Source organism: Fukomys damarensis, unplaced genomic scaffold (genome assembly GCF_012274545.1).
Source record: "Fukomys damarensis isolate Sample0158 unplaced genomic scaffold, DMR_v1.0_HiC HiC_scaffold_14, whole genome shotgun sequence".
NCBI classification, from domain to species: domain Eukaryota; kingdom Metazoa; phylum Chordata; class Mammalia; order Rodentia; family Bathyergidae; genus Fukomys; species Fukomys damarensis.
In genome coordinates, this window is record NW_022900926.1 from 15840543 (window position 1) to 15855890 (window position 15348).

General features: G+C 43.3%; 1 protein-coding gene across 1 annotated transcript in view; it reads right to left on the minus strand.

Annotated features, from left to right (window-relative positions):
• Utrn (utrophin) overlaps positions 1 to 15348 on the minus strand; it is a 479533-nt gene extending 464185 nt beyond the window's left edge. Inside the window, exons 1-2 of the mRNA XM_010626629.1 lie at positions 15280 to 15348; positions 9690 to 9858 (exon numbers count right to left, since the gene is read on the minus strand). Of these exons, the coding sequence (XP_010624931.1) occupies positions 9690 to 9768 (79 nt within the window). The 5' untranslated portion in view covers positions 9769 to 9858; positions 15280 to 15348. The remainder of the gene's footprint in view (positions 1 to 9689; positions 9859 to 15279) is intronic.

Here is a 15348-nt window from a genome sequence, read left to right on the forward strand (position 1 = left end):
CCCCCCCATTTTTTTTTTTTTTTTTTTTTTTGGAGACAGGATTTCATTAGGTTGCTAATGTGTCCAGGCTTGACTCAAACTTGTGATCCTCCTGCCTCAGCTTCCCCTAGTGCCAGGATTATACACATCCAACTAAAAGGAATTACATGGGGTAACAAGGTAAACGAGGCACGTACAGAGTAACTAGAACACATACAGAGTTTTACTTATGAATCTCGCAAAGGCTGGGCTTCTGGGTAAGGCCGGGGGACTTCAATGCCAACTAAGACTTAAATTTACTCTCCCAGCTCAACATTTGCATTTTAAATTTTCAAAAGCAATATAATGTCAAAAGTGGCAATTAAGTGTGAAACGTGTATTATGCACAGTTTAGAAACCAAGTCTTTTTTTTTCTGTTGGTAGATCTTGCTGGTTTTATTTTGTGGTCTCTTTATTTCAAATAAATTGGAAAAAAGCTTTCCCCCCAACTGGTCCGTTAAGATTAAACCCCACAAGTGAACAAGGCCAACGTGCACGCAAAAGTGCCAGTCCTTATAACATGCGTCCCACCAAGAGCTCCCTTTCGGATGGAGTCTGCAACCTGCCTCGGGAACACTTACCGCGAAGTGCTGAGGTCTGATGTCAAATTCCACACAGCGGCACACAGAGCAGCAACCGAGACCTCGAACCTTGGAGGCTGTGTAATGATGAGGAACTGAAGATCCCTCCCTAAACATTCACAGAAGTGAAAGATTCAAGCACAGAGACCTTCCTGCACACAACCCATGGACTCAGAGAGAGGCGAACACGAGGACCTCACAGCACCTCAGGGATGGTTCTGTAGATCCACGGGGAGCTTGCAGTGTGGTCCCTATGCCATTTAACTCCTTAGCTCACCTTTGACATAAAAATGTTTACTCCTCTTTTTAATTTCATTTGTTTTAAAAGAATGGTAGGCAAACTGCTTCATTCCAAAAGAAAGCACACTACATCATATTTAAAAACCACGTGTTGCCTATTGAGAAATCAAAAACCGGGATGCCACTACAAATATAACACTTTTCTCCAACCCTAAAGAAGATAAGAAAGTAGGCCCAGAAAATGAATGTATTCTTTTTCCCACCATGAGTCAAAAAGACATCTGTCTTAGAAATAATGTTTTAGACGCTGGGCCTGGTGGTGCACACCAGTAATCCTAACACTCTGGGAGGCTGAGGCAGGAGAATCAAAGTACAGGCTCAGCCTGGACAATTCAATGACTCAGTGAGACCCTGGCTCAAAATAAAAAATAGAAAAGGACTGGAGATGTAGTCAAGTGCAAAGGTCCTAGTTTCAATCCCCAGTTCAGGAAAGAAAAGAAGATAAGTGGAGGAGCGGACAGAAAGGGAAGGGAGGGGTTTTACCTTTGCTGAGCACAAACCAAACTCTTCAAAATACGGAACACGCGAGAGCAAGGCACACATGCTCACACACACACACACACCATCATGATACCCATTATAATCGTTTAAGGGAAAGTGTTTACAAGTAAAAGTAATCATAAACATTTAAAAGAGGAAAGGGAGGGGAAGTAAAAAGAACTAAGACGTGTTATGCACATGTGCCAATCCCACCATGGATGTGGTCACCATGGACTGCAAACATGCTAATAAAATGTTTAAAAAGCTAAAGAAAGGTAAAAAAAATAATCATAACCATTTGACTACAGCTCTCCTTGTTTCAGAGGCACGTTCACCTTGATCCTGGGGCTTTAGACCTCCCTTTCCTACCAGGAAGCCAGGGCACCAGGGAGAAGACAGCAGCCTGGAGAAGCTCCCGATGCTGGGGCCCACCCAGCCTGACTCAAAACCCAGGGCAGATCCGTCAGGCAGCCTGAGTTAGGATTCCACAGGTGAGAAACGCAAAGCACAACTCTCAGGATGCATGCATACGCATAAACACACCTAATTACAAAATTAATATTAAATAGTGTGATTCACACAGCCTATGAGGGGCAAGAGAACCAATCAGCCTCAAAATGCATGTGCCCTACAATCCTCAGGTAAGTACTGTAATCCGAAATCGTGTTGGGGTAGAGGGGAAGCACCAGGGAATCCAATCCATGGCCTCACGGGTGCCAGACAAGGGCTCTACCATTGAGCTACATCCCAGCTCTTCTTACTTTTTCTTTCAAGACACAGGCACCCTAAGTTGCCAAGGCCACCCTCAAACTTGTGATCCTCATGCCGCAGCATCCTGAGTAGTTGGGATTACAGGCCTGCTGCACTGATTCAAAATCTTAATTACAAAATAGAATTGAAGAAATCTGCAAATATTAAGACTACGGAAGCAGAGAAGGTCTAGAGATAAGGCTTTTGAAACAGCAGCATATTTCAAAGGGGCATCATTTTAGGGTCACATCATTTTTTGTTACTGTATTTCTCTGCTACATCAGAAATGTGAGCTGGGCGTGGTGGCGCACGCCTCTAATCTCAGCACTCTGGAGCCTGAGGCAGTGGGATCGCCAAGAGTTCGAGGCCAGCCTGGACTGGCTACATAGTGAGTCCAAGGCAAGCCTGAACTATACAATGAGACTCTGTCTCAAAAAAAAAGGGTAGTAGGTGTGGTATTTTCCCCCTACTCATTGAAAAAAAAAAAAGATATTCAAACCACACATAAATAATAATTCCCAGTCAACCAGCCACACACCAAAAAAAATTTCCTCCGAAAAATATTCATTGAGGAGATGAGCATGGTGGTGCACACCTGTAATCCTAGCACTTAGGAGGCTGAGGCAGGAGGATCACTGAAAACTCATGGGCAGCCTGTGCCCACACACACACACACACACACACAGGAAAAAAATAGTCATGGATGAAATATTTTTGTGCCTCAGGTACAGCAGAATTCCCAACGCTGATAAGAAGTTTTCCTCCACAAACTTTAATCTCAGCCAAATACACAAAAACAAACAATTCCTCTTGCTAACTTGGCCAAGAGAACAAGTTTCTAACAGAGCTGCCCACAAGACGTAAGTAAATGCAAGAGAGTGGATCGTCCAAAGGCACAAGTGCGGAGACCAAAGACCCACAAGTAACCAGAGCTTTCCTGACTCCTGGAATTAGTGTGTGCAAATCCACACACAACAGAGAGAGCAAAAGTAAAAGGATTGAGATCTGCTTCCATGTCTGGGGCCCCAAGCCATTTTCTGGAGGGTAAATACATTTTAAGAACTCGCACTGGCTCATCTTTCAAATAGTGAATTGAGTGTATTTCCTCCTAAGCACTTAGGGCACACAAAAAGATGAAATTAAAATAAAAATAATGGACCCTGGACTTACAAACTCAGTTCATTCCTGAGGGCTGGTTGTAACTCAAATTGGTCCACTAAAGGCTCAGGCTCCTCTCCACAGTCTTCAAAGTCTCTCTCCTGTGTACAGACCGATCTCAGTGTCCTTAGAGAGAACCTGGCCCAGGATTTCTCAGTTAGCCCCACACAGGAAAGGATGCTGTCATTCCTTCCAGCTTGGCCCAGGATTTCTCAGTTAGCCCCACACAGGAAAGGATGCTGTCATGTTCCTTCCAGAACTCTAAGGGTTGAATCTGTATGTGAGACCATCAAGATTTTGGTTGTAGGTTAAAACTAAAATTCTGGTCATTACCCAAGTTGTTCATATGTTAGACCAGTCGTACCTTGAGGGCCCACTACAAATGCCTATGCCTGCATGCACAGTTTAAGGGGGGAAAATCTCCAGCCAGTACCCTTGAAAGCAGCCGTGTACTTTTTCTTTGGTGCTGTAGATTAAATTTTAACTCACATTTACAGCTGCTGAAATGATCCTGTGTGTTCCTTTGTTCCCAGGAAAATCATCATATCAGCATCTGCCATAGTCCAAACATCTGGATTCAAATAAGGTTCAACAAAATTGAGTTTTCCATTCTGTCCATATAGTTAATGCACTTCCTCTGCTTAGAATTATTCTCAGCCATTCGCAGTTTCCGGTTGATGAATGGATCTCCTCTGCAGCTTCACAACCTTTGGAACAGGTCCTGAAAATCCCAGGAACACAGAAAACTTTCTCTCGATTGCACAAGGACGGGAGCATAATGAGGTAACACCTGGGCAAGATTTCATGCCCACTACCAGAAGCGCTGCTCTCCTCCCCGGGTTTGAGTTTCTATCAGGGTTCTAGCCCTTTGCAGCACATCCCCAGGGCTCATGGAAAAAAAACAAGGTTGCTCAAAGACTTCCCTTCAAAGCATGGGTATTCCAGCCAAGTAAGCCTTCAGGAGAAGAAACGAACTATTTTTCACAGTCCCTTAAGCTGTTTAGAAAAATCCCCTCACAGATCCATCTTTAAATGTAAGAGATAAAGTAGACCAGCGCTCCCTAAATACAACACAGCCACTGTCTTTGCTAAACAAAGGTTTCTGAAAGGTCAACAGGGAAGGTCATCTGTCTTCTACCTTAACTTTCATGACACTGAATTTTGGCAGACAATAGGATACAAACAGCCTATTTTCAGAAGCCATGCAGTCCATGTAACCAGGTATAACAGTCCAAGAATTTGTCTTATTTTCCGTTTCACTGGACTCTCCCCTCCCTCACACACTTTTCCCAATACCACAGTTGGTGATCCGGGCATCAGACCAGGCAGAACCTGCGCTGCATGTCATTGCCTCAGAAATCCACTACCTTTGTTAAAGACCAGTTAAAAGCCCTGAGCAGCAGACAGAGGGAAAGAGAAAAGAGAATTCACATCAGACACCCATTATCTGTTTTTCTATCTTCTGCCCGAAGGACCATCTGTCCTCTGGTATTCCCCGCCTTGCCAACTCTCAACACACAGTGACAGAGGCCAGAGCCAACAAGCCAGAGGCTGGGACAGCCTGGGAGTAGCAGGCTCTGTCTCTTACCGTCACACCCCCTGGCTGGGCCCTATCCTCCACCCCTTCCGCTGGGCCCAGGTCCCAGCCTCAGTAACTGTGCAAGGAGAGGTGCATTGGTGCAATTGACGTGGTGCAAAATTTCCAAGGGACATAACTAGGCACAAAATGAAGAAAAACCATTCAATAACAACAGAATGAAGGGCCTTCGGCACATGTGGAGGTCCCAGGCAGGGCTTCTGAGATCAGAGGATCTGGGATCTAATCTCACTCAGACCTAGCAACTTCAAGCCCTGGAGCCTCTTCACTGAGTAGATAATTACTGCTCACCAACTATGAGCTAGACACTGGGATAAGGCCGAATATGTACTGGTCCCTGCTCTTGTGAAGTTAAATTCTAGTGGGAAAGACAATGCCAAATAATACAAGAAAAGTACTGGATGGTGAGAAAACAATACAGGGAATTTAAATACAGTGATGTGGTGAAGAGTGACTGGCAGAATGACTTTCCAAAGACAGCAGAGAAGATCTCTCAGAGAAGGTAAAATTTAAACTTAAGATCTAAATGAGAACTATGAACCAAAGATGTAACAGGATATACAAAGGTCCTGGGGTGGGCACTACCAAGAAACTGAAAGAAGGTAGTGCAGCAACTGACTTCTACATGGCTCATGTTTTTCATCCACTAAACAGTGATTGTGAGGATTAAACTCAACACCATATTTACTCACAGTATGTAGACAATGATATGAGATGCTAAATATATATAGATATATATGTATTTTATGTATAAGATACTAAAATTATCATTATCATCATCAGTGAGATCCCATCATGAAAGGCTAGACGATCACATCACACACGCAGTCTTCTAGGTCCTCTATGGCTCCCCTCAGCAATTAGATCCCAGGATTAGACAATAACACAGAAAGTGAAGAAATGACGAAAATGTTACAGGCAGATTTCCTACCCATGGTTTTTTAAAGAACTGAATCATACAAGAAGGAAGAGTTCACCCAAATAATTCATTCAGCAAATGACCATTCCCATCAGTGAGTCTAGGATTCTAATCTCCCCATTGTTCTGACCTCTGCTTGTCACCAGGTGATGCAGCCCTTACCCCTGACAGCTACACCGCAGGGGCTCTCGGCTGAAATCCAACGCAACGCTCAGAGCCCAAGGGCCCAGGAGGACTTACTTCATGTTACTAGCTTTCTAGTACGTCAGCTACTGACCCAGTAAAAGTGCAGTGAGGGTATTCTGTGATTATTTTACACATCCCAAACCATTTTATTATTTTATATTTTACAGTGTTCAAGGCAGAAACTTACACATTACAGTACATACACATTACATACTCCGGTGGCAAGATATTTCACTCAAAAATTACGCTTGGCCTATTGTCTCAAAATCTGTACTAACGTATTAAAATTGATGAAGCCTATTAATTAAGGCTGTCAATAATCCAGACATTGGTGACAAATTTGACATATGTGCTATTAAACAGAGAAAGGTCTACTTTTACCCAGCCTCAAATCCCTGATATTAAAGATCAAGTTCCTTTCTAAACTTTACTCAAATCCAAGACAAATGCCTTGCAGCCATGATACAAAGGTATGGCTTTTATACTTAGGAAACTATTCTACTAATAACATTTGATGACTTTGTATTTCTGTTCAGATGGTGGAACCAGATTTTAAGCATTAAAACTTCATACACATGGGCCGGGGATTTAGCTCAGTAGTTCCGCCCCCTGCCTCCCAAGCCCAAGGATCCGAGTTCGATCCCTGGTACTGAAAAAAAAAAATAAAATTTCACACACAGAGCATAAAGCAAATTAAGACTGAAGCAGGGTAATAATCCCAACAATTAAAACAGAATCCATATATATTTTATTATGCTAGGTTTTTAGACTGCCCAAACTCAAGGATTTGGGGAAAAGAGAGAAGAATCTTCATATAGCGAAGATGTAGTTGATCAATATTATCCTCAGCATCAGGGTTCCCTCCCAATCTCTGCTCCACCACCTTCATCCAACCCTTCAAAAGAAAGAAACCTGGGACAGCAAATGATCAAAATTCTCCAATAGGAAAGGATTCCTTCTTAAGAAATGAAAAATCAACAAATTCTGCATAGAACATATTCAAGGATGATTAAATAGATTTATACATGAATGAATGGATTGATACGCAGGTAAATAGATAAATGATAGAAGGAATGCACATAATTTCTCTGGCCTAATCTAAATTCAAAATCCTTTTATGGCCAGGGATTTAGCTCAGTGTCTCTGTGCCTGCCTGACAAGCACAAGGTCCTGAGTTCCATCTCCGGTACTGGAAAAAAAAAAATCAATTAATATATGGAAGCTTCGGAGTACCTTGCGATATTACCACCACCACATATTAAGCATTTTTCTTTTTTAAAATATTAAAAAGCACCTTCCAGAAAGCAAGAGGCTAACAGCCTCATGCAAACCCCAATTTATCTGCAATCTTCTAGAACAATTCCAGCTGAAAGAATGTGATTCGTATCTCAGCTATGCCACAGCTAAAATTGCAATGTGCTGTGAAGTCAGTGCCACCAAGGAACAGAGTGATAGTCGTAGCCCGCCATTAAAACATACAGGTGATTTGATTCCCTAAAAATATTAGAAGTTTGGACAATACATAGTTACAAAAAGAGAAAGATGATCACACAGTGCAGAGATTATCACTGTAACATTTTAGTGCCTATCCACTCAATTTTTTTAAAGATCCCCTTCATATAAATCGCCATGTATATCACCTTTTCTAACAACACTACTGTCAAGAACCTATTCTTAATTTGATCTAGATATGCTTATGCACACACACACACACACACAAACACACACACAAACACATCCATATCACCTCTTATAAATGCACAGACTTCTATTCTGCGGATCCACCCTGATTAAATAGCTCTGCTCAGATGCCATGTTATCTCTTCAGATACTCCACTGTAAAGTAAGAAAGTTCACCACTGTTTCCTGGAGTTCTCTGACAATGGCAGTCTTTTCTAATTACACATTAATAATTTTAGAATTTGCGACTCTTTCAAAGAACAATGGGAAAGAATGGCCTAACCAATCCTTAATATTAGATTTTTATGGTGTTTCCAATTTTTTCTATTATAAAAAAATGTTGTAATCGACTTCTTAAATGTACATTTTTATGTACTGCCTAGGGAAAATCTGTAGAAATAGAATTAGCTGGTCAATTGATATGACCCTGTTAAAAAGCCTCACCATAGTGAGGCAGGAGGACTGTTATGAGTTCAAGGCCAGCCTGAGCTACACGGCAAGACTCTTGTAAAACAAAACAAGCAAATAAAGAAAAAGAATATTTTGGAAGTTTACGTGCTCCTCTCACACACCCAGCACCTAAAACTTACATAGTTACTCTTTCATGGGCATGGCCAGAGTGAGTTATAAATACCAGAGGTCTGCCTGTAACAGACCAGAGTAATTCTGAAAGCCACTTGGGAATATTCTCCCTCACAGTTCACAGAACATCACAGGGGAAAGATATGAAATTGTCTCTTTTCCATTTTCCTCTTGGTCACCTTTATGTTTTTCTGAATATTCATTCTGTACTCTGCAGCAGGTATTAAAATATTAACAATGGCTTATGTTTATGTACTACCGTACTTTACACCACTAAAACATTTGCAGCGAAGTTTGTGGGGACAGAGCATCCTCAAAGCATACTTTAAAGTCCACACGCCACAGGGTATGGAGCTGCACCTCAGCAGTTGTTACAAGCTACAAAACAGCCACTGCATATTTAGACAAGTCTACAATATTCAAGATCTTCACCAGGCAGTAAACACCAGGAATGCAGAGGAAAATGTGTATCCTAGAATAGTTCATTTAGGTCTAGTGTCTACTTCTGCAGCTTCAAACAAAAGAAATGAGCTCCTACCATAATATAGGAAGGGTTCACACAGGAAAAGCAGGATCTGAGTTCCTTTTTTTTTCTTTTGAAAGTGACACTAGATATAATTTTATACCTCAAAGTAACTCTCAAAGTTACTTAACTATAGTGTTCACACCCAGAGTAGAGTTCTATGTAATTTGCCAGGCTTAGAAAGGACCTGCCTGCTCAAAAACAACCCCTCCCCATCCCGAGTCTGTCCCAGAATCATACTGGAAGCTTTTGGAAAACACAGAAATTTGTGTTCAACAGGTCTGGAATGGAGCCAGTGCATCTGCATTTGTGAAAACTCCCCATCTATGCAGCCAGAATCGAAAGGCCCTGGGTTATATACGAACATGCACGGCAGGGTGGGATCCCGAGACCCCCAGTCTAAAAGTTCATGCAAGAACCAATCATCGGTCTTAGACCGGTTGATCCGAGGGCAGCAGGTTTCTCCTGTTTTTCATATCTAACCTTCTTCGATTTTCAGGAAATGGGGGGAAATCGCTTAGCTGTATTTTTTTTTTTTAATTCAGTACCAGGGATCGAACTCAGGATCTTGTGCTTGGGAGGCAGACGCGGTGCTACTGAGCTAAATCCCCGGCCCCTGTACTTTTTGTATTTTAATGGGTAGTCTTATGGCTGAACAGCACCCAGCAGTAAATAGCAATTTCCCCAATGAATGCCAGGCAACATACAATGAGGCAAAACTGGGTTAAAAAAAATTAAGCCAAGACACTCTGAGACATTATATTGCCTTTTACAAAATAACAGTCATTGGTCAGAATTCAGTTTCTCAAAAGAAGCTGATCTCACACAAACAATGCAAAACAAACCCAGAAGTCTATTCCCTCTAGATTGTTTTTACATGAAGAGTCATAGTTATCGTGAGCATCTATTACCTACCAGATCGGGACTTTATGATGTCACTGAATTCATTCTGCCCATCATCAGGCCTGGTCTCATGTTCTCCGTACTTGGCCATCTTGGCTGAGTTTCAGTGTAATCCAAGGACTTTCCCAAATCCTCTGTGAGACTTTCAACTTTGTATAACGGTCCACCTCGACATCAATTTCTAAAAAGGAAAAGGAAAGCACTGACTTCAGACGCGTACCTAATCACACACCAGTTGTACATATTCCCGCTTCTTCCATCATTAGTGGTGGAGTTTTGAGTGTGTACCATGTGTGAGGCACTGAAGAAATACAGCGTCTGCCATTAAGGAGCTTAACACACTAAAGGATTCATTACATAATAAATTATTTCATACAATCCTGATAGTCTACAAAGGAGAGGCGTAGAGGAATGAGCACATGACAGAGAACCAGACCTGCCCTGGGCGGTCGGTCCAGAAGTCTTCCTTAAAGAAGAGACATTTGAGCCCAGCCTTCAAGGATAAGAAGAAATTAATTAGCCAAAAGGGAAGCAGAAAAAGCAAACAGTTTCCCAGATGAAGTGGGAGAAGCATCCGAAAAACAAAAGTGCAAGCCCGAGTTTTCAGACAGAAGAAAACCAAAAAAACAGGTGGATTTGTGGAGTGAGGGGAGGAAACGAGGTGGGAGCAGAGTGTGGGCCCTGGGGACCAGGCTAAGGCCTCTGATTTTTATGTGAAGGGAACGAAGGTCCAGTTAGATGGCCAGCAGGAAGCAAAAGCATGAGACTGGTCTTTTTAAAAGATATTTTGGCTTGTAGGTGGGTTAGAGTAACATGTACAGAACCAGTGAAGACTACGACAGGATACAGAAAAATGCTAAAGAACCCCAGCCATGGGTGTATGGGTGTTGAATGAAAATTTCTTAACTCTTCTGTATGTTTAAAATATTTTATGATAAGGTGCCGGAGATTTAGCTCAGCAGTACTGCGTCTGCCTGGTAAGCACAAGGTCCTGAGTTTGATTCCCTGTACCCCCCCAAAAAAAAATGTTTTCATGATAATGGTAGGGGGTAAAATTCCTAAACCTGGCCATTGTTCAAGTTTTACATAACCTACAAGGGGGAATCACGTGCTGCAATGGGAAATGAACCCCATCATCTATACAGTAACCTTGTCAAGACACTCAATGTGAAGCTACTCATCAGCCTCCAGGCCGCGGGTACCTTTCAGAACAGAAGGCCTGGTCTCTTCAGAATTGTCAATGTCAAGAAAGTCCAAAATCACATGGAGAGGGTGAACCTTGTGGATTAAAGGATCTAACGAGACATAACGACCAAATGCAATCCTCGATTACAGGCAGAATTTTAAAATGTTTCGGAGATCATTTCAAAACTGTGAATTTGGACTGTAGGTCAGGCCATATTGTTGTAGTAATGTTAAATTTCTTTAACATTAATTAATGGTGGGGAGATCAGGAGGATATGCAGGAGGAGAATGCCTTCGATTGCAAGAGACACGTGTTGAATATTTTAGCAATGAAATGTGACAAGATCTTCAATTTTATTTCAATATGGCAGCAGGTGTATCTGTATCTATCTATACGTGTATATTGACATATATATAATACACATATCTATGGGTATTTATTGTGCTAATGTTACACACAGGACAAGATTATAATTTCAACAAGGGTAGATGGAAAAAAATAAGTGGGATTTAGATACTGGATGAAGAAGGGTCAGTAGGAACTGGGAATGACTGGACATTAGAGGTCCAGGACATGCAGAACGACTCCCAGTTTGGGCTGGACGAGTAGGCGGAAGATGAGTCACTCTCCAGTCGCTGGCTGGAGGGAGCAAAGATGAATGCAGTTTGGACTTGCTGTGTTTGAGGTGCCTCCGAGAGACACAGAGGAGATAAAAAGGCAGGCGGAACACAGATGGGGATCTCGGTAATGGTTCCGACCAGAGGTCTAAATCCAGAGGGGCGCATGCACTGTCCATGGACACAAACCCTACTGGGGGAGGCTCATCACATGAACTGTGCCCAGTATCAACACCACTGAAGGAAAATAAGCCTAATCTTCAGTACTAGCGTGAAGTATCTCCAGATTCCAAAGAACTGAAGATTTCGGCCAGCCACAGTGCCACATTTGTAAAAGAATGCCAATAGAGAACAAAATCGCCAATACTTCCACAGACACACAACAGAGAGAAAGAGAACTTGACATTACTTGCTGCCGTGTGCCTCTTTACCAAGAAGAGCCCCATTCAAGAGTACCCCAAGCTAGGCATGGTGGCACATGCCTGTGCTCCCAGCACCTCTGGAGGCTGAGGCAGGAGGACTGCAGGTTTGAGTACAGCCTGAGCAAAGAAGCAATGGAACAAGGCAAGTCTCAAAATGGACAAAAAGGACTGGGGATGTAGCTCATTCTGAAGGCCCTGGGTTCAATCTCCAGTACCGCTAAAACGAAGGGGGAGGCTGTAAAGGCCAATTAAGAAAATTAATCATTTAACTGGGGATATAACAGTCAATGCATCCAAACATTCATCTGCAGATAAAGTATATTAATTCACTATTAAAACAAACATCAGGACCAGGGCTTAATGCCAACCAGGATTGGGGAACTACATTCTTTAATTCAGGGACACATCATATGATATCACTATTCTAAAATATATACTATTTTATAATAATTAATATTTTATACATTTTTATAATACAATATTCAAGAATTATAGCACAGAGTAGTATTTTACTATACAAATACAATCGTGCAGAATGTATAACCCTAAATCTTTCTTTGGACCATGCTGAGAAAAGGGTACATTCTACTAACAAGAGCAAATTATTCTAGAAAATAATTTTAAGTGTTAAAGAAGCTGAGGCAGATGAAAACTGTTAAAGCTTTAAGAACCATTTCCTCTCTGGAACATGTGGATTGGATAATCAAAATCTGCCAGGTCTTGTGAGACTATTTAAAAAAAAAAAAAAAAAGCTCTATTTTTATATGTTCTTCCTACAATTAAAAATTTATCAATTCAAGTTCCTTTCTTCAAGTACAAAACTATAAAGAATTTGCTAAATTCCTATGTGTAGTTTCAAGAACCAAAAGCCTTGTTCAGAAGAAGGTATAAAATTCTTATTATGAAAATCAGGTTTTCCAAAGAACAATGTTCTTTCCTAGAAAGAACTAGTCCCGTTAAGAGGTCAGTCAGATGTTCTCCTTTGCACTGGACTTAGTCCAGGGCCTCCACATTAATGCTTCTCCAAGAGTTTTCTCACTCCATAAAAGAGAAAAGTAGTGCCTGGAATGGTGGTGCATGCCTGTAATCCTAGAATTCAGGAGGCTGAGGCAGGAGGATCATTGTGAGTTCATGGTCAGCCTTGACTACATAGTGAGTTCAAGGATTACACAGCGAGACCCTTTCTCAAAAGAAGAAATTACTTCTTCTTGATAATATAATGTAAATCCCTTAAAGGCTTCAAATATACAGCAGGAAAGATGATGAAAGAACCAGGAAAAAATGAGAAGGGTAAAGAATAACAGGCCTTGAAAATAAGTAAGCCCTGGTGACTGTTACTTGTTGCCAGTAAGGGCCCAAGAAGCCCAGTTTGAGCAACAGGCCAAAGATACCACATCTAACTCTTTTGTTTGTTCTGTTTTGTTTTTTGAGACAGGGTCTGACAACCTAGTCCAGGCTGGCGTGCAACTCACAGAGATCCTCCTGCCTCAGCCTTGTCTCGACCTGAAAATGCTGATACCATCAAGTTTCACCACTATCAACATGTCCCACTGCGATCCTTGACTTCCACAGCCATGGAATGGATGGAATGCCACCCTCCACACAGAGCCAGGTGAGAAGCTACACGACTGCACAAGATGTTGCTTGAGAAGCCCTGAGCCGGATCTACACGATAGCAATTTATTGTTACCACCGCCCTAGGCTGCCCCTCCCTCAAAACGACATTCTGTAAAGTTTGGCCAGAGGTCCTACTGAAACCTACTCACTCCACTCATGTCCTTCTTTCCTGTTGGAGACGAAGACCCCTGTGCGTCTCCACCCTCCGTGTGTGCCCCTCCATCCTGTGTGTATGTGTGCCCCTGATAGGAACTTTACACCCTCCTGGGGACATTCTGACCCCTCCCAGGAACATTCTGGCCATGCCCTACCTTATCTAGCTAGACCAGCCTAGGTTAGGTAACCTAGCAACCAGGAAACTCCCTGCTCATCCCTGCCTGCATAAAAGCTGCTGTGTGAGAAATAAAAATTGTCAAATTTTGACCATCTAAAAGAGCTCTGTCTGGTTCCTGTCTTCCTGCGTCATTCCCGTTCCCGTTCCGGGTGGTCCCCTCCTCGAGCCCTACTAATAATGAACCCCGCCGGCCGGGGCACTTTCCTATGGACTAGAATGCAAGAGTGTTTAGCAATGAACCTAAAGTGAAAAGACCAAGCGGGTGCATGCCTCTAAAACCAGCACTGGGGAGGCTGAGGCAGGAGGAGCCTCACCAGTTGGAAGCCAACTTGCACCACAAAGTAAATTCAAGGCCAGCCTGAATTATACAGCACGACTCAGTCTCGGGAAGAAAAAAAAAAGGAAAAAAAGAATGGCCTTAAAGAAAAAGTAATTTTTTGTGTGTAGGAATTGCACAATGTAAGAATTTGCAACATTCAACAGGATGCCATCATGCATGAGTACTCAGCAATATGCAATTATACGATGGCAATGTGGTTAGGACCCAGGGCAAAACCGTCTTCACTAGGAACCCAAACCTGGGACTGCTAGAGCCGTGGAAGCCAAGCCAAGGGAACAAGTTTGAAGCTCAGCTTGCAACACAGTGAAAGAAACGTAACATGCCCAGGGCTGCTATTCACACTGGCAGGCGCTCCGGGGAAGGTTAACGCCACTGTGATTAATAACGTTTACAGAAGCAATAAATTTTAGGTAAACACCAAGGTTAAAGAGCTGTCTCCGGCCCCGTAAACGCTGGTAAAGAGAGGGCGGGGATGGCCCCGGGAAACCCTGGCCCTGGCCGCCTGGTACCGGGAGACTCGAGTCCCCACGAGCTTCGCATTCCTCCAGCGCTCGCCGGCCACCAGCTCTCCGCAAGCTGCGTCCGCAGAGCCTAAGCAGCCGCCGGGGAGGAGCCGGCTCTCTTCCAGAGCCCGCTGCACCTCAAGGGAGGGGATGCGGCTCCCGCCCTCCAGACCCGGGCGACCCGGCCTCCCCTGGAACGCGGCACACTCTGACCGCGGCGATCACTGTCCCGAGCCTCCCTTGCGCCGCGTGCGGAAACCGACCTGCAAGGACCTGGTGACCCAGGTGACCTGGCCGCTGGGACGACCCAGGGCACGAGGCCGTGGAGTTATTACACCTCGCTTCTCCAATTTTTTTTAAGTGCTGATCCCCGTTCTCTCCAAGGGGGCAGTTTTACTCCTCCCCTTGAAACAACCCTAAACGAATCCCACTTGAAATCCACTGTTTGAAAAGAAAAATTTCTTCTAACAATGCGCCTTCTGAAAGTTGCACAGCCAACAATTAGCGCTTTGTTGGTTTTCTAAGTGTCCTCGGGCAACCAGAGCCTCGCACCCCGGACCAGAGGGGGGCACGGATTGATTACCTTGTCATCTGCCGCCCGAGATGCCAAGAGTCCCGGCGATCAGGCGCCCGCACCCGCGAGGAACCCCTG